Here is a 22,176-nt window from a genome sequence, read left to right on the forward strand (position 1 = left end):
TGTTTCAGTGTTATACTTTGTAGTAAATGGGCAGTAGAAATAAACTCTTATTCATGTAGCCATACTGATTAGGTACTGACAAATGAAAAAGCTGCTATTTCACCTTATAAGCAAAATAAGTTAGCACTGATTAAATAATTAATAGGAAAGGAACATTCTGATGAAAATTTAGAGTCATTTAAAATACAGAATTAAGAATTGGAGAGCAAATCAATTTGTGCTGTAAAGTCAAAAGTAGTCATTGGAGCAATCCCAGTACACAGCAGCCTAAGGCAGGAGGATAGCACAGTCTAGTCAGTCTGGACTCTATAGCTAGAATACCAAAGAATCATAGCTATATTACTTAAAGGAAAATAATGGTATTTAAACCCTCACCACAACATTACTAATGAATTAACCTAGAGTAACTCCTTTATCTGAGTTTGTTTCTGCATTTCTAAAATGCAGAGTCAAGCTGTACAATCACTAAGTTTAAGACTTTCAGGTTTACTTTGCTTTCTGTAATCTAATACCTGTCTAGGGAAAGTTGTCTTAAGCCAAGTTTTGGTTATGTAGAATTCATAAATGTACCAAGAATATGACAATCGCTGTTACGATTTCAAAACTCATTTTATTTATTAAATTCTTAAACAGAACGTCTATATGTATAAGCCATTAAGAGAAAGAACTGCCCAGGTGGTAGTGGCACACACCTTTAATCTCCACACTTGGGAGGCAGAGGCTGGTGGTTCTCTGAGTTTGAAACCCTGTCTTAAAAAACAAACAAACAAGCAAGCAAACAAATGAACAAAAAACTTCAATATATATATTCCCCCCCCTTACATAGGACAGAGAACTGGTAAATTTGCCAAAGGGTCCAGGTTCAGAAAAGTATGACACTGATAAACCACTTTATGCTACAATTTTCTGATCTACAAAAAGGCAAGTAAGTATGTAGTAATAATGAGCCCACATAAAAAAAAATCCCCAAAACTTTCAAATACACAACATTGTCTCTTAAACCAAAAACCAAATAAAAATTAGCAGAAGGAAATGAATAATGACTGAGATAAATGAAAGAAAGAGACTAAAGAAAGCAATAGAAATGATCAATGAAACAAATTTACACTGGTCCGAGACAGGACCTTACTATGTAGCCCGGGGCGATCACAAACTCAGGATACACCTATACAAACCTCTATACGAGGGTTACAGGCACGAGTTTCCACGCCAGAGCTGGCATTCTGAAAAGACTAACAAACCTTTACTTGGACCAAGAACAGAGGTGTGGGTACAACACAGAGAAAAGTGGTGAAAAACACAATAACCAACATCACTCAAGGGCTCATTAGGGACTATCCTGAAGAATTATATGCTAACCAACTGCAAAATCCTCTAGAACAAAATTCTTAATACTTATGATGTATGGAAATAGATCCATGAGACCATTAAACCACTTAAACAGACCTGCTAACAGAAGATTGAATCTGTAGTTAAATCTCTCAACCCAAAGTCCTGTCAGATGGCTTCATGGATGGATTCTGTTAAAACTAAGAGAATTAAAATTACTTTCTTTCAACCCATTCTAAAAGCATAAAGGGAGGGAATATATCTGTTAAAGTTTAAGTGGGACCCACTTGGTATCTAGCTGGAAGTCTATTTTGGGAGGGTGTGGGATCTTTACAGAAGTTATAGTCTGACTGGAGGAAGTAGGTCACAAGGAATGAGCTTTCTGGGTTATTACCCAGGTCTTGGCTGAGTACTGACAGCACTTCACTGACGTGAGCAAGCAGCCACAGTCTCCTGCTTCCACAAATGGTACAATCCTGGCTAGAATAGACTGTACCCTCAAATGGCAAACCAAGATAAATCTCCCTCCTTTAAACTGCTTCTTATCAGGTATTTTGGTCACGGTGGCACACTTTCCAAACCCATTCTAAGCAGCTGGCAGCACACAAGGACACAACACAAAAAGAAACCATCAATATTCCTCATGAACAGGGATGCAATTTTTTTTTTTTTTTTTGGTTTTTTCGAGACAGGGTTTCTCTGTGTAGCCCTGGCTGTCCTGGAACTCACTCGGTAGACCAGGCTGGCCTCGAACTCAGAAATCCACTTCTCTCTGCCTCCCAAGTGCTGGGAATAAAGGCGTGCGACACCACCGCCCTGCGGGATGGAAAAAATCTTGCACAAAGAATACGACAACCAGTGATATACAAACATAGGGGTGAAACGGTGAGGGACTAGAAAAGGAAACACTGATATCTGCAAGCCAAAGAAAGGCTTCACAACACAAACGAATCAACGCCCTGCTTTTGGACATCTTGTTTCTAAAACTAAGAGAATTTAAATTTTGTTGTCAAACCCCAAAATGGTAGTAAATTGAATTCAACATTGTATTTTTAAAAACCATGCTGAGTTGGTTTAGTGCTAGAGACATGAGCATTCTTTTAGGTAATCACCTAAAAGAATGAAGGATTTAAAGAGCATGTGATCATCTCAGCAATACACTGTGATTAAAACCCTAAACAAATTCAGGAAAACCACCTTAACCTAACAAGTACATATGACAAAGCCAGAGTCAGTGTCACAGTGAGTGGGGAAAAGCTAAGAGCAGATCAACAGCAACAGGAGGCATCCATGGACAAGGTTCCTATTTAGTACAGCACAAGAAGAGATCTGGTTAGAAAAACCAAATAAGAACACAAAAAGCATACAAATAGGAAGGAAATCAAATTATTCCTATGTGCGGATGATGCTGTATTTAAAAAAGCCCAAGACTCTACAAAAAGGTAAGAACTGATAAACAAATTCAAGGCAGGATACAAAATTAATAGCCTTTCTAAACATCAGTACTAAAAATCTGCTAAAAACCAGCTAGGTGGAGGTGGCCCATGTTTTTAGTTCTAGCACTAGGGAGGCAGAGGCAAGTGGATTCCTGGGTTCACTGGCAGCCTGGTCTACAGATCGAGTTCCAGGACAGCCAGGACAACTCAGAGAAAACCTGTCTCGAAAAAAATGATAACAAAAAGAAATCTGCTAAAATAATGAAAGCAGTCAACAACTACAACAAAAGAAAATGATATAAAAGTTAACTAAAGGAGCCCTGTGTAATGATAATTACAAAACACTGATGGGAAATATTACACACAAAAAGTAAAATGTAAATACCTTCCATGGTCACTGACTGAAGACTCAATATTTTTTAAAAAGTCCACATTTCTTAAAGTGATCTCTATTGGGATGCAACCCCCTTCAAAAGACCAATATTCTTCAGAGAACTAAGAACTAGAAATAACAATGCTGAAGTTCATATGGAAGCTCAAAAGCCTCCAAATAGCAATCTGGGGCAAAATGACCAAAGCAAGGTGTGTCACAATACTGTAAGCCATACTAAAGAGTCATAAGCACCACACCTGACATACACTAGCATAAAACCAGCCTCCACCAGCAAAGAAGACAGAAATAAACATATACACCCCACAGCCAGCTCATTCTCACCAAAAGCACCACAAACATGCCCAGGAAAGGGCAGCCTCTCCAATAAACAGTACCAGGAAGCTGGATGGCAAGAGCCTCCTCTCTGCGATCTTATGCAAACAACTCAAGGTGGATCAAGGGCCTAAATCAAAGAGCTGACACTCTCAAACTACTAGGGAAAATAGAAATGAAATAGTTGAGAAACTGGTAAGCGCAATGGGTATTTGGATAGGACCCAAAACACAGGAAACAATAGTAAGAATCAGATACGTGACCACACTCAATAAATTTGCTTTTCACTGTTTTCTTTGTTTTGTCCTTTTCTACTTTTCAGAAAAAAATTTTTTAGACCAGATTTTAAACCAGACTGATGTCACATTCAGAGATCCACCTGTCTCTGCCTTCTAAGTGTGGAGATTAAAGGCATGTGCCACCACCACCTGACTCTGCTTTTTACTGTTAATTTGGATCTTTTAATGGGTTTATTAAAGATGTATGCCAAGCCTGGCTTGTTAAGCCTGCCAAGGAACAAGCTCTGACCTTAACTCTGGCCATACCTAGACAGACAGGAGTGGAGACAGTGGTGGGCTGGACTATACTTTAATGAGCACTACTTAGCTATGCATACCGCTTGCCCTCTAATAATACTTAAACCTAGTGTCAGGACTCCAAATATGGACCTGGAACGAGGGCTCACTGGATCTCTTTACCTTTCTCCTCAATGTGGACCTCAGCTTTTGACTAACTTTTTACTACTGTTTAATGGGCTTCTTGAAACTGTCAGGGCCCAGGTTTTGACCAATTAAATAATTAGTATAGTAACAAACAGATTAGTGAACAAGTGAAATGTATCACACATCCACAACAAAGCATTACTTTAACCATAAGGAATGAAATCCTGCCATATGCAATAAGATGAATGAAATTAAAGAACATTATGTTAAGTAAATAAGCCAGATATTGAATGATAAGCATGACATTTTCTTTTCCATATAGAAGCTAAAACAGTTGACCTAAAAGTAGAACACTAAACACGAGCATGGTGGTGCACACCTTTGATCCCAGCACTTGGGAGGCAGAGGCAGGTGCATCTCTGTGAATTCAAGGTCAGCTTGTTTTACATAGCATATTCCAGGGTAGCCAGAGCTACATAGTGAGACTCATCTCAAAAAAAAAAATCAAACCAGCCAAACAACCAACAAACCAACCAAAACAAATGTAGGATTCTTATTGTTAGAGACCAGGAGGGTGGTGGAAAACAGAAGGCTACATACAGCCATTCACATATATGGAAATATCAAAGTAACCTTCTTAAATGTACAATTAGAATGTTCAAACACATTTTTTAAAATATAGAAAACTTCAGAACTGTGTCTGACTTCAGAAAGGTATCTGACTTTTACTCTCAGTGTGTGTGTGGGGGTGGGGTAGGGGGGGAGTAAGGAGTCCAGAAGAAGGCAAACAAGCAGAGCCGAGTGATACATTTGTTATTTTACTGTTAATTTGACATATCTGAACCAAAGCATTCACAATACTTGATATACTTTGAAGAATCATATACTATAATCTTAGACATAACCACAGAACAAGCAGAACAATTAAAACTACATAAGGCCTTAAAAACATATCCACAGTGTGTATTATTTCAATTCTCATTCAGTACAAATTAGACTACATACCATTAGTTTAATTTTTATTTTTCTTTCATTTATTCAGGCAGGATTCATTCAAGGAAAGGCAACTTAGTTTTTTGTGTGAGCTTTATTTATTTTATTTTTTACTATACTGGTTAATATAAAACATATGGCATGTTTTCTTATCACCTGCATTCAGGAGGGAACCCAATGACATTCTCAGATGGTAATCCAAAAAGAACAGGCCCTATTCTTAAAAAGAGCCAAGATGAAAAGGGACCAAACAGCCAGTCTCTCTGTGGTCTTGAAGATCAACTAATGGAGTTTCAAGTATTCATATAAGGAAGACTACTACAATTCTAATAATTAGTCAAATTTAAAACAACATTGCATACAAAAATCATTCTTTAAGTCCTAAATGTCCTTTAAATAACTGAATGAAAATGTTAAGTAGTTGTCTCACAGTACCAAACATAAATCAGAACTAGTTAAAACTAGCGCCATCAGGACTTCTCATTTACATGATGAATAGCTGGTAAGTTAACAGATGGCATAAAAATTAAGACTTCATTTTTTTTGGGGGGGGGATAAATGTACTATAATTGGAGATACAGAAAAGTCAATGTATTTTTTTTTTACAATAAAATAACCATTTAAGCCTCTATCCCTGTACAATAGAGTATACATCAACTCAATGTGGGTGTTTTCTATAGTTTTGTTTTTTACAGTTTATTCTGAGTACTTGAATTGCTTTAGATATACAGCTTTTTGAAAGAATATTACATTTGTATACCAGGATATTTAGTATTTAGTACATTGAGATGTTTAAAAATACTTATAAATTTGCTTTTGATATGCAAAAGCATTTGACAATACTTTTACAGCATTTGATTTTATAGAATTAAAATTTCATACAGTACTCATCTTGATGTTTAAAAAAAATTCACAGAAAAAATATAAATTACACAGCCTGACTGCATGATACTGCTATTTCCAGTTTCAAGTTATGGTAATTAAAACCTTCATTAAGTCTGTTAACAAATCATTACCTGTACAGTTATGAAGGCAACTTACATGATTTGTAAACAAAACCTTCAGGTTTTATATTATTTACCAAGGAGTGCAGTTCAGCAAGAAAAGAAAACCCAGTATGCAAATTTACAGAGTAGTTTACAAATTTACCAGTTCCTGTGACACAAACTGTTTTAACCTCTCAAGGTACTGTCCATAAAGCTCCACGTCGTTGTGTCCTGCCCCTTCGACCCAGAGAGGCTCCACAGGTCTTTGGCAACGCTCAAACAATGCGAGGCCATGTGAAAAGTCAATGACTTCATCTTCAGTCCCATGAATTATTAATACTGGAGAGGTTATCTTAGAGATTTTGTCAATACTAGAGAGAATAAGAGAAAGAAAAAAAAAAGGTCAATGAACTATAAAAAAGGAAATTTCCTGTGTTAGAACAAAAAATTCAAACATTAGAACTGTACAAATCAGCTTTAGGGATGGAAGTCACTTAAGTTTCAGTAAGATCCAAAGCCATCCATCCTTTCCATGATCTCTAAGGTACTGCAGAAGTCACCTGTGCACAGGTGTTCTGCTTGAGTCACCCACTGCCACCCTTACACTGAAGCTGTTTCTCGATGCTGAGCTTCCCCTAGGCTTCAAGAAACATTACCCGAGGACCATGTCTGACTGTGCTAACTTCATCCCCTGCTGCACTTATTTTATTCTATCAGTTACTAAAACTCAAGCAAAATGCTTTGGGGTTTGTTCTGGTTTAAGGTTATAAAATAAAAACAGAGAAAAAATCATTTAAAAAAAACCACTTTGAAGCTACAAATTAGATGAGTGTATGAAATAGCTATTAATAAGATAAGTAAAAACACAATGTAAATCAAATAGAAGACAAAGTGAAGAGGCATCCAAGCTACAATGGAATACCCCAGAAGGCCAAGATACTGCCATGGAAATGAAGATGGGGGACTGAAGCATGATTGAATCCTTTAAAGTCTGTTTAAAACACAGTAAGGTCCCTTTTTCCCAGACTTCTTGGAAAAGCTGAGTCACCTCCTTCCACTCTGGAAGGTCTGTAGATGAAGGACTCCAGTTTGGGGAAGGCACTACAGTCACACAAGCACACAAGGGCTCACTCTGGGGCTGTTTGTGTTCTGAAAATGCTCCTGTGGCAGGCTTCATCATCCAAGGGCAGTTTCACAGAGTTGCACTGCACAGTGTATCAAAGCAGCTCTTTGGTTCTCTACTGATAAGAATACTCAGATACTGAATGATCAGATATTGAAGGGAATACCTCAAATGTAAGATAGAGACCAAAACAAACTGAGTTTTAGAAAGGCAACTTGGACAAAGAAACTTACAAACATGTTTTCTGTATTTTCTCCTCTAGACAGAGAAAACACTTAAATAACACTTTATAAGATGGAATCTTATAAAGGAATAAGTTACTTAGTGAAATTGATGAGCAATCTCTGTACTCTCAAGGCTCTATTTCCTAATAAATAATGCAGCAATGTTTACTTAGAGGAATTCAAGATTAAAATAGTGTACTTTCTTTTTCAACTAGCTTATCCTGAGAAATACCTAGGTATGTCAAACATGAAAACAGTTCAGAGAATATGTTGGCAAAGCATCATCTCACTAACTCTCTATAATTCAGGTAAACAGACTAGGTTCAGTGGCCAGGGTGCTCCAGAGAACTACCTGTTTCTCCGACCCCTCATCAGCCAAGTATTTACATGTGAGCACCATTATGCCTACTTAAAAAAGAGTTCTAGGGATTGAACTCAGATCTTTGTGTTCACAGCTAAGTCACCTCTCTAGTCTAACACAGAATAAATACTGCTTTCGAAATAACTTTTTGCTTTTCTGCTAAGAAGCTAAGAACCAAGTGATAACTTGGCTTCTGGCCTGCCATTCAAAGAAATATCCTTTGTATTTCTGCTAACAGAGGAAAGAAGACCAAATGAAACTGCCAGCTTTTCCCTTCTTGCTTTTTCTTTGTCCTTGAGAAAAATAGGCCACTAATTTTTTTCCAACTAGGAAGACAGCAGGTGGCAACCACTCTTCACCCTTCTTTTAGATCCATCCAATACTATGTATGGCAACTCTACTTATTCCAGCCATTCAGGAGTTAACTTTCTTGGCACATTACGTACAACTGGCAGGTACTATTACTCACCTTCCCCCACTTCTCTCATGCTGTGCCTCTCACTAAACTTCATATTGTTTTACACCTACAGCAAGTCTGGGGCCTTCCTCAAGTTGTTCTTTGTAGAATCCCATATCCAACTTGCTGCTTTGACCTGTTAATTTACATTCACAAACTTGTTCTTTTGTCTAAGGACTAGTACACTGCTTAGAATATATGCCCTCATTTCATGCTCAAATATTTCAGTCTCTTTATCAGTCATGTGCTGACAGTCTCCTTCACAATTCCGATGCCATAAATTACATGAAGTAGAAGCTCAGTGACAAATGTCATTATAAGGCTCTTGGAGCTGAATGATTTTGAATATTGAACTTACTTTGGGAATGCATCAAAACAGTAGGTCTTCTTGGTATCAGGGAAAGCAACTCGCATTCCTGAGGTCAAAGGAGAATGAAGAATAACAGCAGCACTCTCATACCGAGCAGCGAGATCCACAGATGGTACTGTCCCGATGCTCTGGCCATATATAATCACATTTTCAGGACGAATGCCGTATCTAAGAAATTCAGAAGTTCAAAAAATAGTAAGTAAATAGCCCATTGTTCTAAAGATCTGCTACAAAATATCTCAGGAGATGTCAATTTATATTTAAAAATTAACATTTCTTAGCCATCATCATTTCTAATGTTATAATAAGCTTAGTACTCAATTGTTTTTCATGCTCAATTCTAATCTTTTAGAAAAGTAACTGCTAAAGTCTTAAAACTTCAATTTTATGGAACTAGGCAGTGGTGGCACATGCCTTTGATCCCAGCACTTGGGAGGCAGAGGCAAGCACATCTCTGAGTTGGAGGCCAGCCTGATGTACACAGTGAGTTTCAAGACAGCCAGGTTACACAGAGAAATTGTCTTGAAACATCAATAACCAAAATATCCTTTAGTTTTATGAAAAAAATTTAAGTCATTCATCATGTTCTAGTAATTTTAAGTTTGAAATATAAATAGCACCAAATATTTGTCCATTTCAATGGCTATTTAGTGTGAGATATTATTTTCAATCCAATAAAGCAGATGTTCTTGATTTCTCTGTACAACAAGAGTAGGTTATGTGATTTTCTAAACTGGCCATACTGATGAGGTGCTGCATAAAGTTATGGTATGGAAAGAATATAGGTATCTATACTTTTAGTCAAGATCCAATTACAATATTGTAATTTCCCTATGGTTATTCATAGAGATGCATCAAAACTTATAAAAACAATCAGATGACCTAGCATTCCCAATGGCATTGTTTAATTAGGAATAGAATTCATACTAAAAACCTTTAAAGAATGTCACTTTAACCCCATTAATACCACTACAGATTAAAGTATGTGAATCCATAAAAATTTACTGGATACCTAAGATGTTTTACTTGTTTACAGTGTAATTGTTCCAATTGTAAACTACTTCAGATGTAGGTGAGATGCCATAGGAACTAATGAATGTAGGAGTTAAGATTTCCACTTAGAAGGCAGAGTGGTTGTTTCTGGCAGCTAAGAGTGATTTGGATAATGGTGTTTAATCTCTTGAGGGGAGGGGGTTGAGTGGGTTGGGGGTGTGTGTGGAAAACCTGACCATTCATCAGAGGAGCAAGGCAAACTCTTCTTGTGCCCTTTTTTAGGTACTCAAGTTCATTTTTAGTATCCAGGCAATGGCATACTTCTCCACAGCTTCTTCAGTATGTCCTCCATAAGCAAACAGGATGGGTTCTACCTGTTCTAAGTGACTCAGCATGCTCCTCAACTCAGAAAAGCTCCCGGGAACCAAGAAGCTGGGTAGATGACCATCTGTGTATCAGCACATCTCATAAAACCATAGTATTGCTGTCAGCTGCCTAACAGCACTGCATTGTAGCAGTTGTAGGCCTGGGGCTAAAACCAGCAATATCAAGACTCAAGAGTAGCAAGAATCAAAAGGTTCTAATTAAGCAATAACAGTTTGAGAATAATGAGTTTAAAAGAACTATAGAGACCATCCAATCTAGTTAAGCTGCTTAATGACAAGATACTAAAAATCACAGTAAGTTGATAGTAAACCTGTATTTAGAACTGACTTCCAATCCAATAGTCTCTCCATGAAAGCACACAGATAGAGACTGAGGATTGTGGGAAATGATTGCATAGACCAAACTCATTTCTGTCCCCGCTAAACCATCAGAAGGTCAGAAATGACTATTTTACTAGAGTACTCAATTTTCTTAAAAATATCATTTAAAGTTTATTGTATTTATTTTCTCCTGGTTACTTAAACTGTATTAGTTAAATTATATATTATATTCTTATAAGAAAAGAATAAAAAGCATTTTATCACATTCACTGAACTACTACAATTAAGAGATATGCTAAAACACGTTAAACTTGCAGAATGATAAAGGAATTCCAAGGAATGCATATTCTAATCTGAGGATTAATTCTAGAACTGGACAGGATCTCAGATGCCATTCTCCACAACCTCTTAATTAAATAGCTGAGGAAACAGGTTCAGAAATCAGTTTCCCAAGACTGCTTCCGTTACTATTTACAGTTCAACATTACAGAAAACATAAAACTTCTTTTAATGTATTTAAGTCTGTGGAATTTTTTTAAGAGTTTATTTAGCTCCTGTTCTTCATTAATATTGCCCACTGTATAATTAAAAGATTCAGCCAGGCATAGTACTGCATGCTTTTAATCCCTGCACTGGGGAGGGAGAGGCAGCAGGAGCTCAATGAGTCCAAGGCCAACTTGGCCTTTGCTGTGAACTCAAGAATAGCCAAGGACTACTTCTTGAGTCAAGAAAAATCAAAGTTTAATCATGACTGGAAACCATCAGGTTTTTTGTAAAACTGGTAACTAGTAAGATTTTAAAAGAGGAAAACGACGCTTTTTGTCCTCTTGTAGACAGAGAATACTGCATCTTCATGTTTTATTTCAAAAGATACTTTTGATGCTACTTAGAAGTTCTATTTTAGTATCTTAAAAACCACTTATTTTCAATGAATTTATACTACAAATGTGGACACGTGAATTTTATTATGTGTCTGTGTATGTTTGTAGGCAGGTTGTAATTATATAGCCCAAGCTGGTCTTGACTTTCCAATATTACTATATAGCCTCCTGTATGAGTATTGCAGGTGTGAGTTACAAACACCCAACTTGTACCTTAATAATTAAATTATTGTATTATTATTAATATTTACCTTCTTTATTTTATTTTGAGACAAAGTTTCTATGTGTAGCCCTGACTGTACTGGAACTTGCTCTTTACCAATCTTGAACTTGGAGATCTGCCTGCGTTTACCTCCAAAGTGCTAGGATCAAAGGTGTGTCCCACCAAGCCAACCTTATTTCCTGACCCTCTTCTTTTGAGACTGTCCTGTTATATGGTACATACCAGCTTCAGCTTCAATTCACTATGTAGCCCAGGCTGGCCTTAAATGCATCGACTATTCAGCTGCTCTATTTTAAAATATCATAATATCATTCAAATAGTAGATTCTAATAAGTGATGATTATTCTGTTACTTGCCCAGATATAAATGGCATCAACATTCTTAAAGATGATTTTTATATAAATGTGAAAATTTTTATATAAAAAATTGGGAACTAAGCATAATTCCACATCCTCCCCTATACAGTAATTTATTGTTCTGAAGATAGGTTTCTCTGTGTAATGGTTGTCCTGAAACTCACTCTATAGATTAGGCTGACCTTGAACTCATAGAGATCCAGCTGCCTCTGTCTCCCAAAGGCATGCACCATCATGCCCGGCCTAAAAAGTAATTTTATTACTCTGTTAATAATTTATTACATGCATTTACTTTTTCTTACTTTTCAAATTAATGTTTTCATATTACTGCAACTGATTTCAGAATTCTCTCTACACAGAGTTTTGCTATGAGGACATAACTTTATTGGAAAGGAAATATTTTAAAAGACATTTTATGGGCTGTGGTAACACATGTCTTTAATCCTAGCACTCATCACCAAAGGTAGTTGCACCAATTCGTAAACTGAGGTTCTCTCTGACATCATCAGCATTAACACTGAATTAGGAAAAGTGGGTTCTTTATAGCCTATAGCTTCAGTTTAAATACTGTGAAAAAGGTAGGTTATCAATATGTAATGAGAAACCATTTATATTAAGGTATCTACCATTTATTGTATACTAATCTGAATTATGAAAAACAATACTCTGGAATCTATAAAACTTATACCCAGAAAGGTTAATGGATTCCTGGTTCCCAAATACAATCTGTTCTAGTTAAAGAATGACATTAAGTGAGATACATCTTAATTAATTTTATAATAATATTACTTCAAAGACAATTGAGATGATCCTTCCAAGTTTTAGTAGACTAAAATGTAAAGTAAGATGCCAACGTGTTGGCTGGGCGGCCAATAGAAGGGAATTCATGCCTGCTAGTGTAAACCCAGCCTACTATCTATGGCTGATGAAGTCATAGACCCTAGAGCAGAACCTGCTACACTTCTAAACTTGTGTAATTCCCAACTGCATTCTAAATATGTATCCTTGCATCCACTGGTAAGTATAGCTTTTACCTTTCATCAAAGAAACTTCTTGGCTGGGCGGTGGTGGCGCACACCTTTAATCCCAGCACTTGGGAGGCAGAGGCAGGCGGATTTCTGAGTTCGAGGCCAGCCTGGTCTACAGAGTGAGTTCCAGGACAGCCAGGACTATACAGAGAAACCCTGTCTCCAAAAACCCCAAAATAAATAAATAAATAAATAAATAAATAAATAAATAAATAAATAAGATGCTAGCGTGTCTTGCTTAATAGTCAAACAAAAGGCTTCTTATATTATTGACAGAGCAAACAAATAGTGAAAGCACAGAATAAGAATTTGTGTATTATATCCTATTAACAAAGTTTGAGACAAAATATTTAAATGTTACTAGACTTAAATAAAAAAAGCGAAAACATGTTCACACAGGCATTTACATACACATAAAATGTGAGCTATTTTTAAAGACTGCTTTGGCTACTATATAAAATTTTAATCTCTTAATTGAATACTTCATAGACAAATAATATATGCAAATATCTTCATATTGTATTTCAAAGCCTCTGTGTTAAAAATGCTTTCTGTTTTGCTGTTCTACAGTATAACTTATGCACTGTAAGTATAAAAACGATTACCTTGTCCGAAGAGCCAGCCAGGCAGCTTCAACATCTGCATACAGGTTCTTCTCTGTTGGCTTTCCAGAACTAGCACCATATCCAGAATAGTCGTATGAGAATATATTACAATTAATCCGGGACCCCAGACCTATGTAAAAGCTGCTCATCTGACCAAGATCAACAGCATTTCCATGTGAGAAGAGCAAGGTATATTTAGCATTCGGTGAACAACGCACAAACATACAAGCAATTCTGTTGCCTTTAGTTGTTCTTGTCATGAAACACTCAATAGCATCTTTTTCTCTGGACGAGTACTGCCAGTCTGCTCGCTCTGACAGGTGTAAGGTCCAGCGGCTTCCACTTTCATCACACATCAGTGTGTAAGTTGGATCAGGTGGTAAGAATGCTAGTTTTGAAGCAATTTTTCCTGGGCAAGGTGGACAGCAGAAGAGGCAACATAGCTCACTAAATGAAAGATTATTCATCTTCTGAAAAAGAAAAGGAGACATCAAATATTTTGATAACAATGTGGACTTTGCACTCTCAATACAATAACAAAAACATGTAAATATTACTGGTAGTGAATGTCTATTAATTATAATTTCAAGAACCCTCCAAAATAGGTTTAATGGTATTTCTCTGGAAATACTTTAAATCCTGGAGTGAGGCAATCATTTCCGGAAACAGACTTAAATACAGTATATTTTCCAAAGCAGTGATCATCCTATTTAATGAAACCATTTAAGGTTATCTACAATCAAGATAGAAAGTATGTTTAGGTTTGCTAGTAATTTTTGTGTAACTTGATGGAAACTCAGAATCCTAAGGGACAGTAAACAAACAAGAGCATTTGAAAACAACTATTGGTCAGCAATGTATGTGTTGTGTGTGTACATGTATTCATATTTATCTCCTGATACTCAAAAACCTTACACTTCAGTTCAAGAAAAGAAATTTGCACAAGCAAGTCAGGTAAGACACTAATCACTGTGACATTCACACAGAAACAAAGTTTGAAGCCTTGAAGCAGTTCAACCAAATGATAATAATCCTTTCACATTATAAGCCTATTATTTCCATTTATAGTTCATGGCTCACATAAAATTCAAGAGAATTCAAGTCACAATGACAAATAAGGCCAATAGTGTAATGGTATGAAAATAAGCAATGGGGAAATCTTTTGGAACAACAACAATGTGGAGACAACTTGAGCAAGAGTGACAACCTAAGAGCACTGGGCATACACTGGGACATCTGGCTTCAGAAGGGCACTGACAAGCATGAGTCATGGAAGGAAACCCACCTTGTAATTGAGGCACAAGACAGTTATAGAACCTGCCTGTGGTTACACAGGGTAAACGCTGGAAGTAAGAATGATTTGGGAGCCTTTGTTATAACCAACACTGGTCAGGAGGAGATAAGCAAATACATAAATGTCATCACTTGGGTTCCACGTGTTAAAGACTGGCTGCCCAGTGTGATGTGACTTTAAAGTAATGATGTAAAATAAAATTAAAACACATTTAAAGTAAATTATTTCAGATACTTTTAATAGTGGTTAAAGGTAGACTAAAACAGGAGAACAGTATAAACAGGTTAGTTTTTAAAAAGACAATAAATTGAATAACCTTGAGAAATACATCAGTTTTTTTTGGGGGGGGGTAATGTGATGGTAAATACTGGCTGTCAATTTGACAGGATTTAGAATCACCATTGAAATGAAACAACAAGTTTATCAGAGAGGTTTTCCCAGATTAGGCTAGGTTACTTGGAGGCAGGAAAACCTGCCCTAAATGTGAAGAGCACCATTTTATGGGCTGGGATCTCAGACTGAGTAAGAAGGTCAAAGAAACTGGGAGCTCAGAAGCAGAAAAAAAATTAAGTGATGGAGAATTGAGATGAATCCTGGGAAATCTCGTCTTCAGGAAAAGATACGGCTGTAACAATCATGAACTCACAGCAGCTGTGAAGACTTGTACAAGGTCTATACAAAATTCAGTCAGCAAAGATCTCCAGCTCTAGCCTCTGCCCACAGTGAGGAGCTATCGGCTGAGGAGCTAGTTGCTGAAGGAAGGAGAATTTAATCTTTATTTAGGATATGGTCATTGACAGTTTCCTATGACTCAGTGGATGGTGCCAGACCTATGCACAGAGCAGCACTGGCAAGACTTAGTGGGTTATCAGGAAAGAAAAGAAGAAAGGCAGGCAAGCAGGAAGAAAGGAAGTAGAGGGCATGCAGGAGGAGGAAAGTGAAATAGATAAAATCATATTTCATTGTATGCAATACATGAAATTCTCAAGAATAAGGAATTCATAACAAAAAAAATTTGGTTCTTTCAAAAGATTAACAAGACTGACAAACTTTTAGCCAAAGGACCTAGAGAGAACCCAAATTAATAAAAGTAGAGATGAAAGAGGGAGCCATGACAACAAATACCAAAGAAATTCAGAAAAACAATAGTCTGTACCTTGAAAACTAAACTTCCACTAAATTGGAAATATTAAAAGAAATGCATTCCTAGATAAAGATGACCTTCCAAAGTTAAACCTAGATGGACCAGATCTACAATAAGCAGTAGGGTTTAAATAGCAATTAAAACGCTTAAAAAAAAAAAAAAAGTCCAGGCCAAGATGGATTCACTGGTGAATTTTATCAGACCTTCAAATAATTAACTAATGCCCACTGCTTCTCAAGCCATTCTATAAAAATATTTGGAAATTAGATTTAAAAACACAAAAGAATAGACCACTGACCACGAACAAGATTGAGAAATTTTATTCTGGAGATGCAGCAATGATTCAATAGATACAATCAATAAATTTTATATTACATGAATAGACAGACTCAAGAATTGAAGTTCCATTACTATATCAATAGATACAGAAAAGGCTTTTTGACAAAATCCAATCTGTTCATGTTAAAAGTTCTAAAGAAACTCACAAGAAACACATCTCATCACAAAATCATATAAGCTATCTATATAATACACCTACAACCCATATTATATTACATGGGGAAAAACAAAGCATTTCTACTAAAATGAAAAACATGATAAGTGTCTTCACAAGACAAGAGAAGCAAATAAAAGGGATATAAATAGGAAAGGAAGAAGTCAAAGTGTATTTGCAGACGACATGACTCTTTCTATACATGAGACCTTAAAGACTATCAGTAAATTCTTAAGAGCTGACAAAACACTTTCAGCAAAGTAGCAGAATACAAAATTAACACATAAAAAAACTAAAAAAATAAACCAAACCCAAACCCAACAGCCTTTCAACATACTAGTGACACATAAATAAATAAATAAATAAATAAATAAATAATCTGAGAAACAATTCCACTGTCTAAAACCAATCAACCAACCAGGAACAGCCCCCCATTCCAATAAAAATTCCATCAAACCCTTGGACTAAGCCATGGATATGGAACACCTCTATAATGAAAACTTAAAAATACTTAAAAAAGAAATTGTGAAAGATCTTCCAGGCTCATGGGTTGAAAAAATCAATACTGTGACAATGGCTACTTTACCAAAAGCAAATTATAGGTTGAATGTAATCCCAATCAAAATTCCAGCAATGTTATTCACAGAAACAAAACAACAGCAACAATAACAACAACAAACTCACATGGCAGCATAAGATATTGTAGATAACCACAGCAATCCTGAGCAAGAACAATGCCTGGTTATCACCACACTCGATTTCAAGTTATACTACAAAGCTAGAGTACTAAAAGCAGTCCAGTACTGATAGAAGATACACATGTAAAACAACAGAACAGAACAGAGGACTTAGGTACAAGATCAGTTACCTCCAGCCACCTGATTTTTTTGAGAAAGATGTCAAAAACATACAACAAAGAAAAGATAGCATCTCCATCAAATGGTGCCAGAAAAACTGGATCAACATTAGAAAAAAATCCACAAATCCTTGTCACTCTGCACAAAATCAAAATGGATCAAGGGCCTCAACATAAGACTTCAAACTCTAAACCTGCTAGACAAAAAAATAGAAAGTATACTTCAAGATACAGGAGATGGTAAGGATTTTCTGAATAGATTGGTTGCTAAGGAAATAAGGCCAATACCAATAAATGGGATCAAATAAAATTAAAAAGTTTTTGTAAAACAAAGGAAACTGAATCAAGTGAAGAAACACCCTACAGAATGGGAGAATATCCTTGCCACTTATATTTCCAACAGAGGATTAGTATCTTGAACAAAGAGTCCAAGAAATTAAATATCATGAAAACCAACAATTAAAAAAAAATAGAGGTGATATAGAAATGAAGTTTTGGACAAAAGAACAGAAATGTGTATATACATTAAAAAATTTAAACATCATTAGCTACCAGGGAAATTAGAATTAAAATTACTTTGAGATTACAACTCACCTAATCAGAATGGCTATCATCAAGAAACCAAATGACAGCAGATGCTGGTGAGGATGTGAGGAAAGGGAGTTTATGCACTGATGGTAGAAATGTCAATTGTTCCATTCCCTATGGAAATCTCTGTGCAGGTTAAATACAACTACTATCCATCAGTTTACACCTCTCCTGGGCATTTATCCAAAGGACTTGAAAACCTCTCTGCACGTCCATGTTCACTGCTCCTCTATTTACAGGAACTAGGGAATGGACTCAGTCTAGATGGCCATCAGTTAATGAATGCGTAATGAAAATGTGGTGCATACACACAACAGAACTCTAATTACCTCTAAAGAAAAATAAAATTATAACAATTTAGGGAACTTGAATGGAACTGGTGGACATCATATTTAGCAAAGCAACGTAGGCCTAACAAGACAAATGTCACATGTCTTCTGTCATGTGGGTCCTAGCTTTGATGTCACATTTGTGTGTTTAATTTGGAGTGTCTGCACAGGTCAAGAAGCTAGAAAGGGCCTATTGTGGAGAGGATGAAGCCTTAAGGAGTGAGGGGACAAGGGGTTGGTACGAGGAACTTAAGTTTAAGGAGGGATGGTGGTGGAGAGATGGGCAAGGACAGAGTGGAGAACAGGTTAACCAAGACTACGGATGCATAAAATCATGTCTTAGACACCCACTACCTTGTAAGCTAAGTAAAATGCAATTAAAACGAGTTTGAACACAGGAACCCTGCATAGTTGGACAATGCACCCCTCAGAAGAAATGACTATTAAACGGAAATTTCAGTGGTAGGCATGGGATAACTTCATGAGTTAGTGGTCACTGAGGCCCCAGCAGACCCCAAAATAACACTGCTGTTTGTTGGCTACCATAACTAAGGTTGTAATATCCAATTGCTTAAGGACACATCCTCCTCCCTGGTATTTTGTCCTGCTTTTTATAATGTACTTCAGCTTCCATCCTTACTTCCTTTTCTATAGGTACAGAATATGATGTGATACAGACATCCTTAGATATCTTAAGGCAGATCTGTGAGATCAAGGCCATCCTGGGCAATGTAGTGAATTCTAGGAAAACTAGAGCTACATAGCGAGACCTCATTATCAAATAAAATATAATATACAGTCTAACAATGCAGCCCAGTCCAGCCTCCTTAATCCATGCCATACCTGCCTGCTATCACTTTTGATGCTTACTACTCTATACCTAGGAACATGTAGATTATTTGTTCTACCACCAAGTTAGATTTCAGTATATGTGGTCACTTTAGTTACAAAAATTAATGCCCGGGGCTGGGGAGTTGGCTCAGTTAGTAAAGTACTTGCCATGGCCTTCATTCCTCCTTGAGCCAGAACTCAAATAAAAAAAAAAGGTGGGTGTGGTGGTACGGCATGACTTTGTAACCTCAGTGCTGGGGAAAAGGAGACAGGAGGATCCCTGGGGTTTGCTGGACAGCCAGAATTGCTGACCTCCCAGGGCCAAATCTGAGACCCTGTCCCAGAAAAAGAAGCAAAGCAAAGTAAAGCAAGCAAGCTTCTGAGGAATGCCATGTGATGTTGACCCCTGGCATCCAGATGTCATGTACCCATATGTGCAAAACCCCTTCTATCATGCCCACAAACATACTACAGCTTGATGCTTTGAATAGACAGGTAAAGAAACCAGAAAAAAAAGATGATTTCAACCCAGCACTGGACAAACAGTATGATGTTTGTCAAAAGGAGAACACTAGAGTAGACAAAGTGACAGCAATGTATCACATGGTGCTGGGAACCAAACCTCAGTCCTCTCAACAGAATACATGCGCTTAACTCCTGAGCCATTTTTCTTCCTTCCATTGTATTACTAACCCGGAGTTTTTCATCTTACTGTGTGTCCGTCAGCACGGTTCAGGGATCTATCTCCACTTTTACAATGCTGGACACCAAGCCTTGGGTTTATAAAGGCAAGAGCAATGGAACTGAGGTTTTCATGCTTTGTAGAACAAGCACTTTGCTGATTATTTCCCCAGCCTACGAGGACATTTACATTTAACAGTTAATGAGTTGTAACTTTACGTAGTAGTGAGGATGAGGTAGGGAATGAGACGCAGAGAACACAGAGGTCCCAAACACAGAACAGAGCTTCTCATTTCCTAGTTGCTTTCCAAATGACTGTGCTTATATCTTGGAACTTACACACACACACACACACACACACACACACACACACACACACACTCACACACACACACACACACACACACACACACACACTCACATCACACACACACACACACACACACACGATGACAAAACAAGTAAACTCTGTTTACACTTCCAGCTCTTTTGCTTTCCTTTCCTGAGGTTTCAGAGCTATGCCTTTTTCCAAAAGGAAGGTGGTCGTCAAATGTGTATATATCTTAGGAAGTATTTGGACACGTGATTCAATACTGTTAAATTTCTGATTCCCAAACTGGACCTGAAATAGAGCAAGGACTGAGTTGCAACTCAGTGGCAGAGCACTTGCTTAGCATGTGTGAGGTCCTGAATTCACCCCAAGGACCAGGAAGAAAAAAAAAAGCATCCTCAATTTGTGAAGGTGTAAGTATGAATACCCCAGGGATACATATTATTTAGATTAATTGATGATTTAATGAAAACAAGTGAGACTCTTGGAATGCTCATAAATGGTTGTGACCCTAGAAACCAACTGTAACTAAAATCTTGGAGTCTATGTATTCCAGAGTAAATTCTTCCCCTTCTGAAAACTGACTCTGTATGTAGCAACTCTACTGTAGTTCTTAAATCTCTATTACTGATACTTATGAGCTCATTACATCTTCTTGATTTACCAAGGCTCTGATGTAGATTACTGCCAAACAAGCTCCCGGTTTTAAGAGTCAAACAGTGACATAGCTTTCCTTTCCCTTTCAGGTACAGTGTTGCCTGGTAGTCCAGGTTGGTTGCCACTTGGCAAATATGAGGATTACAAGCATGCACTACAATGTCTAATGGATAGCAATCTTTTCAAGGATAACTTTTTCCATAAAACATTTTAAAATGTATTCCTCATAAATTAAGAAAGTTCGGATGCTGGAGAGATGACTCAGAGGTTTAGAGCGCAAAATGTTCTTCCAGGGGAGCGGGGTTCAATTTCGAGCACCACAATAACAACACACAACTGCCTATATTATCAGTGCCAGTGGATCTGAAACCAAGCACGAATGTGGTGCACAGACATACATGCAGATAAGATACCCAATGAAATAAATTTTAATATATATGTATACATTTTTTTCCTTCCTTCCCTTGTTTCCAGAGAGTTTTAATGGAGTAAATGCCAGAAAACCAATTCTAAAACGGTTGTTTAGGTAATGTGTAAAAACATTACTAGAGTTAGGCAGTGGCACACGCCTTTAATTCCAGCACTGGGAAGGCAGAGGCAAGCTAATCTCTAGAAGTTTGAGACCAGCCTGGTCTACAGAGCTAGTTCCAGGACAGCCAGGGCTGCTACAAAGAGAAACGGTGTCTTAAAAAACAAAAACAAAACAAAACAAATTGCACTTATATACATGGTTAAGAATGGATTTGAAGTATCCTTATCTCTCACTACATTATCTCTCTCGTTACATTTTTGTATTTATATTATATTAAATTAATATAACTTAGTTGGGGAGTATTCTTCCTGTATTAAAGAAAAATATAAAATAATTAGATTATTTCCAGACTCCCATGTGTCTTGCTGTTTCCCTTCTCTTAACTATCATAGTAGCCATGTAGAGAAATAGAATTCCAGCTGTGGGGAGGCCAAAGCAAGAGAATTTCAAGCTTAAGACTAGGTTCAACTAACCATATAAGCCATCAAGTCTTAAAAATAACAAAAAATCCTGTGTGACATTGTAATGTCAGAGAGTGAAGTTAGAGAAATGGCTATCTCACAAAACAAAGCTGCTTAAGAGACAGAAAGTACTGAATATTAATTGCACAATGTTTGATATGTACAGAAATTTTTCCTCTGGCATTTCACATTTATTTTCAACTACAAGGACACATGTAGATATGTAAGCCTTGGATAATGTATATAAGAGAAAGGTGCTGATCTTGCAAAGTTGGCATGAGAACTAGGAAGCAATGTTTAACACAAATCTGAAACTTAAACTAACTTGTTACAGTAAGGGGTCCTATTAGCCAAATGATTTGGCTCTCTGAAAGCTTGGAAGACTTGGAAGACTGTGCATGTTTAGGAAGAGTATGGCAAGCATGTGCTGGTGGCACATAAACCAAATTGGAAGCCCAGCCCTTGGGACTTTTCTCAGGACTCCACGTTTTTTTTTTTTGTTTTTTTTTTTTGTTTTTGTTTTTTTTTTTTACTCTTGC

The 22,176-nt window shown here is 36.9% G+C and overlaps 1 protein-coding gene across 2 annotated transcripts in view; it reads right to left on the minus strand.

Annotated features, from left to right (window-relative positions):
- Window positions 1–4,935: 4,935 nt before the first annotated feature.
- Window positions 4,936–22,176, minus strand: part of Abhd17b (abhydrolase domain containing 17B) — a 36,829-nt gene continuing 19,588 nt past the window's right edge. The window contains exons 2-4 of one of the 2 annotated variants that reach the window (XM_028764050.1): window positions 13,441–13,910; window positions 8,636–8,815; window positions 4,936–6,483 (exon numbers count right to left, since the gene is read on the minus strand). In XM_028764050.1, coding sequence (XP_028619883.1) covers window positions 6,264–6,483; window positions 8,636–8,815; window positions 13,441–13,907 — 867 coding nt within the window. In that variant the 5' untranslated portion in view covers window positions 13,908–13,910 and the 3' untranslated portion in view covers window positions 4,936–6,263. Of the gene's footprint in view, window positions 6,484–8,635; window positions 8,816–13,440; window positions 13,981–22,176 lie in introns of those variants that run through there. The other variant, XM_028764048.1, reaches the window with a different exon arrangement.

The sequence above is a fragment of the Grammomys surdaster genome, unplaced genomic scaffold, assembly GCF_004785775.1.
Source record: "Grammomys surdaster isolate TR1022 unplaced genomic scaffold, NIH_TR_1.0 141, whole genome shotgun sequence".
Taxonomy (NCBI): Eukaryota; Metazoa; Chordata; class Mammalia; order Rodentia; family Muridae; genus Grammomys; species Grammomys surdaster.